Source organism: Phyllostomus discolor, chromosome 14, assembly GCF_004126475.2.
Source record: "Phyllostomus discolor isolate MPI-MPIP mPhyDis1 chromosome 14, mPhyDis1.pri.v3, whole genome shotgun sequence".
In the NCBI taxonomy this organism is placed as follows: Eukaryota; Metazoa; Chordata; class Mammalia; order Chiroptera; family Phyllostomidae; genus Phyllostomus; species Phyllostomus discolor.
The window spans coordinates 2,186,411-2,199,157 of NC_040916.2; the positions used below are offsets into that span (position 1 = coordinate 2,186,411).

A 12,747-nucleotide genomic window follows, 5' to 3' on the forward strand; every position below is an offset into this window, starting at 1 on the left:
CTACTTACGTCCTTTAACCCTATAAGTTCTGTGGAAGCTTCAGCTGTGGGTGCCCAGATCTTGACATCATGGTCTAGGCCACTGGTTGCCAGCACGGGGCAGATGAGGGTGGGGCTCAAGACAGTTTACCTGGTCAAGAGGAAAGGGAAGCAGGCTCAGGGGTATGTGGGAATAGGGTGTTTAAAAGCCACCTACTCACCTTTGAGCCAAACAACTATCCTCAATCAGGCTGAGGCAGCTACTACAAAGGCAGGGCTCACTCATTATGAGGCTAAGCCAAAGAGCCGTGGAGATGGAAGAAACCCTGGACGCAGGCTGGGTATAAGACCAGGCCCCATTTCTCATTTCCTATGTATAGGTGGGGTGGGCCTCATCCCCACACATAGCCCTAGTGGTGGGCAAGTGACTGGCCAAGCTTACTGCTGGCTTCAGAAAAGGTAACGAGGTTCAGATGACTTCATTCACTACAGATTCCATAGCTCCAACTTGCCCAAAGCTGGAAAAACCCATCTCAGGTTGCTGTCACCAAGTGGCAAATATATTTTTTAAAAATGCAGAAAAGCAGCAGCTGCTGCTGAGCTCCAGAAGAAGGATCAGAGGACAATTACATTCACTTGGCACTGTTTACTTGAACTGGAGGAAGGCACAGGCTGGGAAGAGGCTGAGGTGGGGAGTTGTAGGGTAGTGGAGGCACATTCATTCATGTCTGCTTGGGAACCCTGTGCATCTTAGGGAACAGCATCCTGATACCTGCCCTGAAACCATAGTAGGCTTAGCTATAGGGTGGCAGAGTATTATCAGGGCAGTTTCTTGGGGCACCCACAGCCTCAATCTCAGCAACCCTTTGGGTGTATTTACTAAGAAGAGATGAACTAGGGCGGGCAGGCCTTAGGCAGCTTCCTCTGGTCCAAAGGCCCCCATGCCCTGTTGTCAGACTTGGAAACTTCAGCTTTCCTAACAGGGCAGGGCTGGGCAGGGCAGGGCAGGGCAGCTACCATCCCCACCGAAGTACTGGTCCAGATCTAGCTGCTAAAACATCTTTAGCCTTTTAGTCAGATGAAGAATAGATAGGAAAGACACCCAGAATGAAAAAGATGTGGTCCTAGCCACGCCTCATCTTGCCCCACCCAGCCTTGTAGCTGCCCTACAATCCAAGAAGAAAACTGCTGGCAAAAAGCCCCTCTCAGTTCTCTCTGGATCAACCTTCTCTGCCTCACCTGACCTTGCAGAGCAGCCGAGGGGACGTTGTGGCCAGCATGGAAAATAAAGTTGACCTACAGATTTCAAATCTTCTTTTTCTTCTATTTTATAAATAAAATGCTCAGAAAAGATAGTAAAGTAGAAATTCCATTTCTGTTCTCCTTTTCTCCACATATTATCAGCTCACTAGCAAGTTCATATTTGGGCTCCTTCAGGCAGTGTGTAAGAGGTTCTAGCATCTAGAACACGAGGAGGCACTAAATAAAAGCTCTACTGCCCAGGAATGTTACCAATAGATGGGTGACAACTTATACATACAAACCTGAATTCAGTCATTGACCTCCTGGTAAGTCCCTAGCCCTCTATTCTGACCCCTAGCCCTCTATTCTGACCCTAACTCTGAACAAGTGAGTAAATTTTAAAAAAGCACAGTGGAGAAATTCCTTGGAACTTAATGAGGACAAAGCCAATGGCAAAAGGAACAAGGGAGTAATTTACATATGGTACCTAGGCTGGAGCCTGCCGAGTGAGGCGGACAGAGAGCTTCTGGGCCGGGTAACTGGTCACTTCAACAGACCTGTCCAAATGCCAAGACTTTTCCTGTCAATAATGCCTGAGCAGAAGAAAAGAGCTCTGGTCCTTAGATGACTTGGCTGGAGGGTGTAGGAATGGGATGAAGCAGCAAAATGCCTTTTGGAAACAGGATTGTCCTTTGACATCAATCTCCCACCCTTGACCCTGAATGGGAACAAAGAAAGGACTACATTTTGAACCAAAAATGAAATCAAGAGACCTAGGCAAATGTGGATGACAATTTTTAAGATCCTTCAGGTCCTAATGTTCTACTTTATGATACAGGACCGCTATCAATCTGCACTGAGGCTGGTGCTAACTACTGGGAGGTTAGGACAAAAAAACAAAACAAAAAACAAAGGGAGCCAAGTGAGGACCACATGGATCATTCAGCTTATAGAGGCAATAAGAAACCAGGAAACTCACTTTAGGGTGCAGTCTCTATACCTCTTGGTCTAGTCCCTTCACTCTTATGACCACTAAACAGTCAGGCCTAGGGCCCACCAAATCAAGCAATTGCCCTCTCCACCTGAGGACCAGGATTAATCCTCAAACCCTAATATTGGCTGAGCTGAAAGCAAACTGGTCTGTATAGTGATTTTGGAGACTGGGCAAGCATAGTTTCTGCATCTTTCTGGAACAGGAATGCAAACACAATAGTTTATGGTCGAGAAAGGATTCACTAGCACCTTTTGGCTTCCTTTTGACTACATGCCTATTATAGAATTCTCATTACACACCATTATCTGGGTTTGTTTCATTGCAGATGATAGACAAGGACTTAAGAGTAGAAAAATGAAGGAGGCCTTAGTGAGACAACCTTCAAAGTGTCTAGATTCCTCTCCACTTACACCAGGGCTATAGAAGCCTTGGATTTATACCTGGTTCCAGGTCCCAAAATTCCAAGGAACCAGAAGAAAATCTCAAATAGCCTTACAACAGGAAGAAACCACAGAAGGAATGAGGTCCCAGTTGCAAGAAACTATTCTAAATTCTAACACCACTCTCTGGATTAAACCTTATCAAGAGATGGCTGGGCTCTTTACAGTCCCCACACGCTTAAAAGGATGAAAATGAAGAAAGAGTAAGCTGTCTCAGATATTCGTTAGATGCTCTTAATCAGACTATCTTGCATAATCAGTAAAATGTAGTCTCCCCAACTGTCTCACATCTTCTGTAGTCCAAACACCTTACAAGATCTGCAGCCCTCACTGAATGGGTAGAACAATCACTGAGTGGTCTTAAGCTGTTTTTCCACAAACTCTTAATAGAATGGAAGTAAGGTTGATGGAAAATAAACTTTCTCAAAAAATAAAAATAAAAAAGAAAGAAATTATGCAACTCCTTTGCTGAGTATAAATCTTAAAAAAATATATACATATGGTTAGCTAGGTACATCTTAAGAGCTCACCATGCTTCACTCCCCAACTCAGAATCCTCATGCTTCCTTTGTGCCCTATCTCTATGGAGGTTGTCTGGAGAATTCAAAGGACAGGAAAACTGTGATGTGATCATGGTTTGTACAGCAAGCTGCTCAATCATTCTTAAGAAAAAAAATTTTGTTTGCCATATTTGCTCTCTCCCTATTTATTTATACACATTATGGCATGGGCTTGTTCCCATTTGAATGTAAACATGACACTTCACTCTTAAATAGTTAATATGTATCTCCTAAGTACAAGGGTATTCTACATAAATAAAATGGTATCATATCAAATAAACTGAATGCTACATTATCTAATACACAGAACTTTTCCGGATTTTCCCAATTATCTGAAAAACGTTCCTTCCAACTATATCCACTGATCCAGAGTCTAGTTAAGATCACTACTTAGCTACTCATAAAAGATGAGACATGGAGACATCTTTGGCATTATGTAGGATGGTGTCCTTTCAACTCTAATGCTCTTCTTTTAGAAAAGGTCCATGCCTAGAGATATCTCACTCAGGCCAGAGGTTCTTCCCTAAGATCTATTTCTCTTTTCAGTAAACGTCTTAAGCAGCAGAAGATGGGAAAAGAAAAGAAAATATCCCAATGGAACCTCAGCACTCCCAGACTACCTTTTAGCTTGCTAGTCCTCTAAGACATGGTATTATGTTATTGCAGTGAGAATTCAGAGGCCCTGCCAAAAACCTACCTTAATGACTGGAGAGAGTAGGGAGCCAGCCAGCCCAGCATATCATACTCACCACACCTCCCTTGTCCCCCTCCATGAACTGAATGATCTGGCAGGATGATTCTCCCAGAGGAAGATGTGCCCACAGTCACTACCGCTCACTACAACTCACTCTTGGGCCATAGAAGTTAACACCTTTTACTGAAATGATAAATGAGAGAATAAACCACATGACAGTTGGCATCAGGCCTACATGTATTTACCTCATAGGAAATTTAGTTATTCACAAACTCTAAAACAGTTAAGAGCCAAAGGATTCCTTTCATTTTCACAAAAACAATGAAGGGAATATGTATGTATTAATAGTCATAACAAAAATCATACCAGTCCCTGTGACTATTTCTGTTCTCTCAAAGAGCTCTAAGGGTTGAGGAGTTGGCAGTCCCTCAGTAATAGCCTAACTTTCTGTACCTTATCAGGCAACCACGAGCCTCACTAAGACCTTACTGTCCCAAACTGAAATCGCCCCAGCTCTGTCTACTCCTGACAGCACTTGTCCTATGTGCCCTAGGATTATCCTTGGGATGTGTACTTGACTGGTACCTTGCCAACACTTCGTGGGTCATTAGCTGACATATCACCATAGCCTATAGAAGCATCTGAACAGTGCTTGTTACCAAGACTCTTGCACAACAGAGCAGTATTCTCTGAAATTAGTGAGAGAAGCAAGGAGTCCCTACTACGATGTCTAGTTCTTTACCACATGAGACTGGCGCTCCTTCTTTTCTCTGTCCATTGACTAAGATCCAAGTACAGTTTTTTTCCCCTCTCTTCTCAGCTCAAGAGAAAAAAGGGAAAATAACTGCTCTCTCCAAGTCAAAATTATAACACATATCTGTTAGGAGTGATAACACCTACAAAGAGCAGTGATTCCCCATGTTTTTGGTACATTAGAATCTGTAGGATGCTTTTAACATCCCAATCAGGTCACAACCCATACCAATTAAATCAGAATGCCTGGGGATGGGAGCTAGGCACCAGTATTTTTACAAGAATTCAGGTGACTCCACTATGCAACAGAGAACAGACAGAACAAAAAAGGCCATACAAGGTACTACACTATTCCTCCTCCTCTCCCTCATTCAAAAGAATCCCTTCCCCTGCTCCCCCTCCTCCTTAGAGGTACAAGTTCACCTTCTTGTAGGCAATTCAGTACTACTGACTAAGGAGGCTTTCCTGTACTCCCTAACAAGCCCTTCAATCCTAAATGACCTGAAATCGTTAAGAAAAATAGTCCAGTCTCCTTTTGCTCAAACTAAATAGTATCACTGCAGTGATGAGAGATGCCCCCAAGCTCTCTCTCCTCTGGCACAGTAGGCCCACCACAACTACAGCCCAATTAGGGATCCCCTCCCACTGCCTCGCCTGGCAGGCAGTCTACTATCCCACTAGGTAGTTCCTATCTGCACACCCTCAACGAGATGCTGTAGTGCTCCAAGCTAACAGACTTGGGAACAAAAACCTAGAAAGACAGTCTCACCTGTGGCATTATTTCTGTGGCCCTTGTATCTCTTAACATACTGGGCCCCATCACTGTGAGCAGAGTTGAAGAGATAAATGTCTTCATCATTGTAACTGGCCAGGAGCTCTGCCAAGAACAAGCACACAGCAGTGAAGGCAAAGGCTGAAAAAAGCTGAGATTAGGAGCTGGGGGTTGGGGTGAGGCTTCTTGCCAGTAGTGCCCCCTCCTAATTACCCAGGTATATAACACCCATCTTACTTAGCTGGAACAGCAGGGAAGTCAGGTGCCTCAAGTAGACTAGGAACACGCTGCCAACCCAGGGGTAGCAGAATGCTCAAGAAGATCACACCCATTAACTTAGGAATGAGTCAGAGACTTAAGAACCAGCTCAGGCATGTAGTCTGGACTTCAGGACAGGCCCTGCCAAATATCATCTGTAGCATTCTGCAAGTGGTACCTGGCATCTCCAGGGGTCATCTGCCGTATCTTCCCACTGCGTGCTCACCATCAGCAACTACTCCCCAGCTGCTCCACTTGGAGCTATAGCACAGTGGTGAGCACTGCAGGGCACAGGCCTCACTGTTCAGCAGCTCCCTAGACAGAGGGGGCATGCCAGCCAAGGAGCTGGGCCCTGCTCACGTACCTGTGCCCTGCTCACGTACCTGTGCCGTCGTGGCTGTACACAAGACAGGTGATGTTTGCTTTGGACTCACTGTTCACCTGCAATAAGGAGCAGATACTGACTGATGCCCCACCCCACCCCCCATTTGTTATACCATCCTCAGGAAACAGATTTTCCTTCAAACTCCCCTATACTTTCTCCCAGAGATTGAGAGAGAGAGAGAGGATCACAACCAATGAAACATGTCCTCTCTGGGGCCTTCTACTGGCTGTTTTTTATGTGCCAGCCATTTTACATATACATTATATCATAGGCCTTAACCATCATGTTATAAGGCATTTATCTCTATTTAGCCCAATAAGCAAATTGTGGCCAAGAGAGGTGAAAATGACTGCCCAATATCATAAAGCTCATAAGTGGTGGAGCCAGGATTCAAATTCAGGTGTCCTGACTCAAAAGTTCAAGTTTCTCTCACCATACCAGCAAGTTTGGGGGTAGCCTTGGGGTAAAGTCAGAGAAGCCTAGAGCTATTGCTTGTCCATGAATCTTACCAGGTGATGAGGAAACCAGAATTCTTGAGTACTCCATTGTTCTCATTCTCATCAATTTTTCTCTGGTCATAAATCCCTGTGGGTGGCAGAGAAGCAATGAAAATGTCAGAAACTTACAAACTGATCCCTTCAATTAAATGCAACTCGATATAGTGCAGGAACAGTAAGTCAAATGGGGTGTCAGGACAGATGAAGGACACTACCTAACCAAGCTTGAAGGTCTTCCCCTCTTCCACTCTTTTTTTAAATTTTATTTATTTATTTTTAGACAGAAGGAAGGGAGGGAGAAAAAGGAGAGAGAGAAAGATCAATGTGTGGTTGCTCTCACATGTCCCCTACTGGGGACCTGGCCCACAAACCCAGGCAAGTGCCCTGCCTAGGATTCGAACCAGCAATCCTTTGGTTCACAGGCCCACTCAATCCACTGAGCCACACCAGCCTGGGCCAAACCCTAACTCTCTTATTCAGCCATTTCAAGTGGTAATCCTCAGCTGTATCAGTTTGAAGTGACCCTATCTCTATTCTCAGGTTTTTTATATCACTTACTGTTGATTTCAATAGAAATAATATTATCATAATGCTTTTTGTGTGTATGCTACCTCCCCAACTGGTTTGTACTCACAGGCAGAGACCATACCTTATATAAGTCAGTAGATCTTCAGTCCTGGCTGGTGTGGCTCAGTGGATTGAGTGGGCCTGTGAAACCAAAGGGTCACTGGTCAACTCCCAGTCAGGGCACATGTCTGAGCTGCAGGCCAGGTCCCCAGTAAGGGGGTGCAATGAGAAGTAACCACACATTGGTGTTTCTCTCCTCTCTTTCTCCTCCCTTCCCTTCTCTAAAACTAAATAAAATCCAAAAAAAAAAAAAAAAAAAAAAGGACAGTGTATCTTTCAATATCCTTCTTGAAATATGTGGCCAATTCTCCCTTTTTCTGTTTTAAAGAAACATTTCTCTCTCTCTTTTTTAATTTGTTTATTTTTAGAGAGGGAAGGGAGGATGGAGAAGAGAGAGAGAGAGAAACATCAATGTGAGGTTGCTGGGGCCATGGCCTGCAACCTAGGTATGTGGCCTGACTGGGAATCAAACCTGCGACACTTTGGTTTGCAGCCTGAGCTCAATCCACTGAACTACCCCAGCAGGCTCAATTCTCCCTCTTATACTACAGAACTATTACAAACCACCACCTGTATCTCAAGACTTTCTCCTTCCTTCATTCCCACCAAGCATCAAACAATCTTCACCTTCCCTCATCTCTCTAATCCAAACTTTAAATTTATTCAAATTTTTATGATATAAATTATGTACCAAGTATTATGCTAGGTGCTAGAAATACAATGAAGGCGTGGACCCAATCTCTGTCCTCACCCGTCATTCTCCTCCAATCTCAGAGCCTCCACAGCTGCTTTTATCTCATCCTTTCAAAGACTTTGATTCATTAGCCCATCTTCTACCTCTTCCTCATCACTGTCTACTCATTTTCTAAAAATCCTCCTTCTACTGACTGTCCTTTCCCATTACTGCTATTTCTGTCCTTTTCCTTGCAAATTATGAAAAGAGTAATCTACATTTAATATTTTCACTTCCTACTCACTTCGCAATCCATTCCCATCTAACTTTGGCCTTCAAACTCACCCCTGAACTTCCCTCACTAAAGTCATCAGTAACCTAACTGTCAATGCCAACAAGACACTTTCAGGCCTTTCTCTATTGTTCTGACATGGTTCATTATTCCTTCCCTTGAAACTCTTTCCTTGATATCTATCCAGCTACTCCTTAATGGTGTTCATGGGATTTTCTCTGTAGAAGTCTGGTCCTAAGTTCTCTTGAGTCTATATAAAAAAATTTTAAGTTAGCATCTAAGTAGTATGTGAACATACAGAAACTGTGCTAATGTGCATTTTCTGGGGAGAAGGAATCATAGGTTTCCTTATATTCTCAAAGAGGCCAGAGACTCAAAGGGAGGTGGAAGAGAGAATTTAATCAACACTTTTTATTAGTGACCAAATTCCATTATCAATGCTTTAACTACCACCTATATGCGGGCATATGTCTCATAAGTCTGTGTCCCCAGCTCAAACTTATTCTGAGCTCCAGATTTCTATGTATGTGCCAGTTGAGTAGTATAATGAGATGCCTAAAAGTAAACTCATTCTCTTTCTTCTAAAATTAAACTCATTCTCAACTCACCCTTTCTCTTGAATCTCTGTTAATGGCATTATCCTAAATGTAGGTGGCCAACCAAGAAATCAGGCCCTTTCTTTCCTGTAGAGCTAATAACTTCTTTCCTGTCAGACTCCCTCCCTGGGTATATTTCTTGACTATATCTGCTTTTTCCACCCTGAATTAATTTTCACTCAGATGATATATAATATCCTTTTAAACCAATTTCCTTACTTATAGTGTCACTAGAATTATGTCCAAAATGCAAAATTTTATATAAGTTTCCTGCTTAAGTCTCTTTAGCAATTTTATACTTTCTACTAAAAAGTCTAAACTCCTTGGTATGGCTGCCTACTACCACTTCTCAAAGATCCCACACGTTATGCAAAAAGCAAAACAACGAATAAAAACTATGCTTCTTTGAACATATCACATCTTGTTATTTCACTTCTGAACATACTGTATGCTCTACCTAAAATACTAGTTTCCCATTTGTCTTTCATACTCCCTCTGTAAGGAAGATCAGAATAGTGAAATGGTTTCTACTATACTTAAAGTGTCTGATCTGAGTTCAGGTACTAACTCTGCCACTTACTAGGTAAGTAATACTGGGTATGTTACTTAATATTTGCAATCCTTACATATACTTCTCCAGAGCCTCTTTTAGCTAGGTGTGCACCTAGCACATAGCAGATGCTCAGTAAATGCTAGATAAATAAATGAATCAATATATGTCTGTATTCTCCACAATCCATTGCTTAATATCCTGCATAAAGAGAATATTCAGGTTCTGGCCAAGATGGAGACATAGGTAGAAACCCTTCACTTCCTTACACAACCAAAATAAGGATAACAACCAATCTAAAATCAATAAACAACCAGAAGCGCCAGAAAATCAAACTGCACGGAACTCTGACAACCAAGGAATTAAAGAAAAAGTCAACCAGAACAACCAGACGGATGCACCAAGACAAAAAAATATGGACCAAATGAAAGAACAGATCAAAACTTCAGAAAAAGACCTAAGCAATGAGGAGATAGCCAACCTATCTGATGGAGAATTTAAAGCCCTGGTAATCAAATGCTCACAGAATTGATACAGCTTGGTTGAAAAATGAAAAAAACAAATGAAAGATACCCAAAGTGAAATAAAGCAAAATATTCAGGAAGGAAACCAGGATGCAAAGCAACGATTTGGAACAAAAGGGAAAAATAAACATCCAACCGGAACAGAATCAAGAAACAAGAATTCAAAAAAAGCAAAGAGAGACTTACAAACCTCTGGGACAACCTGAAACACTCCAATATCCAAATTATAGGGGTGCCAGAAGGAGAAGAACAACACAAGAAATTGAAAACTTATTTGAAAACATAATGAAGGAAAACTTCCCCAATCTGGCAAAGGAAATAGACTTCCAAGAAGTCCAGGAAGCCCAGAGAGTCCCAAAGAAGTTGAACCCAAAGAGGAATGCAACCAAGGCACATCATCATTAAGTTACCCAAGATTAAATATAAAGAGAGAATCCTAAAAGAAGCAAGAATAAAGGAGAGAGTCACCTACAAAGAAGCGCCCATAAGGCTATCAGCTGAATTCTCAAAAGAAACCTTGCAGGCAAGAAGGGGCTGGAAAGAAGTATTTGAACTCATGAAAAGCAAGGACCTACATCCAAGACTATTCTATCCAGCAAAACTTTCATTTAGAATGGAAGGACAGATAAAGTGCTTCCCAGATAAGGTCGAGTTAAAGGAGTACATCATCACCAAACCATCATTACATGAAATGTTAAAGGGACTTATCTAAAAAAAAAAAAAGAAGATTAAAAATATGAACAATCAAAGACAACAAACTCACAACTATCAACAAATGAATCTAAAAAGAAAAAAGAAAAACAATGAAAACAAAAACTAAGCAAACAACTAGAACAGGAATAGAACTAACGAAAAGGACATCACATGGAGGGTTTTCAGTGGAGAGGCAGAAGGAAGGAATGTGGGGGGAAAGGTACAGGGAAGAAGCAGCATAATTAGTAGGCGTTAAACAGATGGGGAGAGATAAGAAATGGAATAGGAAACAGATAAAGAACTTATATGTAGAACCCATGGACATGAACTAAGGAGGGGAATGCTGGAGGGTTGGGGGGACAGGGTGGAGGGGGGCTAAAGGGCGAAAAATTGGGAAAACTGTCATAGCATGATCAATAAAAAATACTTAAAAAAAAAAAAAAGAATATTCAGGCAATGTTGCTAAATGAACCAGAGAAAGAAAAAAGGAATAGGGTCCTGGCCGGGTAATTCAGTTGGTTAGAATGTTGTTCCAATCTGACAAGGTTGCAGGTTCAACCCCCGTTCAGGGCACATGCAAGAGTTCACCAGTGAATGCATAAATAAGTAGAACAACAAATTGATGTTTCTCTTGCTCTCTCTTCCTCTCTCTTTCAAATCAGTAAATTAAAAAAAAATTTTTAAGAGGAATAGACTCTTCACCAAATACATATTAGCTGAAAATAAAATTTTTTCCTTTCAAATGAAGTCTAAATCACAGCTCTCAAACATCACTAAAGCTATCATAAACTTCAAGAAGTCAGCAAATTAGTAAAAAATATTTAAAATATGTAACATTTTGGCATGACTATTCTGTGTTGCTCAGTATCTAATGCTCTCTGTCCTTCTTCTTTTGGGGAAATCCTTACCTTTCCTCCCCTTTCTTGTAAATAAAATTAATTTCAGAATATAGTTATAAAAATGTGCTCTCATTTAAAGGAAGATAATGCTTTTCACCCATCATCAGGAAAAGAAAAAGTCACTCTTTCTTCTAGTGATCCTCTCCCTCTTCCTTTTCAAACTGATAATCCCTCAGCAACAACAAAAATATATATAGTTAAAATAGGCCAACTAGATCAGGATGGGATATAGTCTGTGGCTAAGGGCCAGAAGGAAACTAAGTGGTGGTACACGTGGGGACTGAGTCCATGCATTGTTTTCTTCGGATATACATCTATAGCCAGTGTTACAACAGATATTCACCAGTAATGAAAATACCACTACAAAGAGAAGTGGTTCAAGACAACGGGAGCCCAAAATACGGAGTTCATACCAAGTACTCCCAAGTCAAATCATTTCTGTATCTGAAGCCAGCATTCAAAACTTCTAGGCATGTTAATTTATATATACAAAATGGTAGAAGATATTTACTAATATAACACTTGCTAGTAAACTTGGGTTTATGCCTTAGCTACTATGTGGGGACCTTGGTCAATTCATCAAAGTTCTTTAAACCTGATAATCCCTACATTAAGCCATCCCTCAGAAATTACTACATTAGGAAGAATACCCCACAAGGGGCTAAACACTTTTGGAAGAGGGTAAAAACTCAAGATAGTGGTTAATGGATTCCCAGGCAATTCATACATTTCCACAGGGAAACCTGGTAGTATACAATGCATCAGTGTCTCAAACTGTCAAAGACACAGAAGAGCCTTCATACTCACCTTACAAACTGATCTCGTCCACCCACTGCAAACTGGTGGGTATTGGCAGGATTCACATAGATTGTATACAGCCCCACTTTCTTCTCCTTCTCTTTTGTCACCACCAGCTTCCTATTTAAGAGTAGAAAAGCATAAAAGTTATATTTTCCCACAGATACAGATGGTCATGGCAAATGAGAGCACAGACAGTAATGTTTGTTTTGCACATAAGAAGACAAAACCACCTTCACATATATTTACTAAGTGCTACTTTGGGTATGAAAAAAACACATAGTGAAGTCATTTTTCTGGTATTCCTCAAGAAGCATAAATTAAAGATACATGAAAGTATTGCTTCTCAGGTAGTTCTTTTACATGGAATCCAACATGATAACCAATCATTAACCAGACAATAATGCCCACGTCTTCCCGCCCTTCATTCACAAATACATGTTCCTAATCATCATGGAGCAGAAAGTGAGGGGAGAATGAATCATAAAATAGTGGACAGAAAAGACCTTAAAGTCAGAGTCT

At 41.5% G+C, this 12,747-nt stretch overlaps 1 protein-coding gene across 1 annotated transcript in view; it reads right to left on the minus strand.

Moving 5' to 3' along the window:
- The window catches only part of DCAF8 (DDB1 and CUL4 associated factor 8), a 40,782-nt gene that overhangs the window by 3,331 nt on the left and 24,704 nt on the right, over positions 1-12,747 (minus strand). Inside the window, 10 exon segments of the mRNA XM_036015049.1 lie at positions 9-98; positions 100-129; positions 3,964-4,013; positions 4,016-4,056; positions 4,058-4,091; positions 5,431-5,538; positions 6,075-6,132; positions 6,586-6,603; positions 6,606-6,660; positions 12,235-12,345. Coding sequence (XP_035870942.1) covers positions 9-98; positions 100-129; positions 3,964-4,013; positions 4,016-4,056; positions 4,058-4,091; positions 5,431-5,538; positions 6,075-6,132; positions 6,586-6,603; positions 6,606-6,660; positions 12,235-12,345 — 595 coding nt within the window.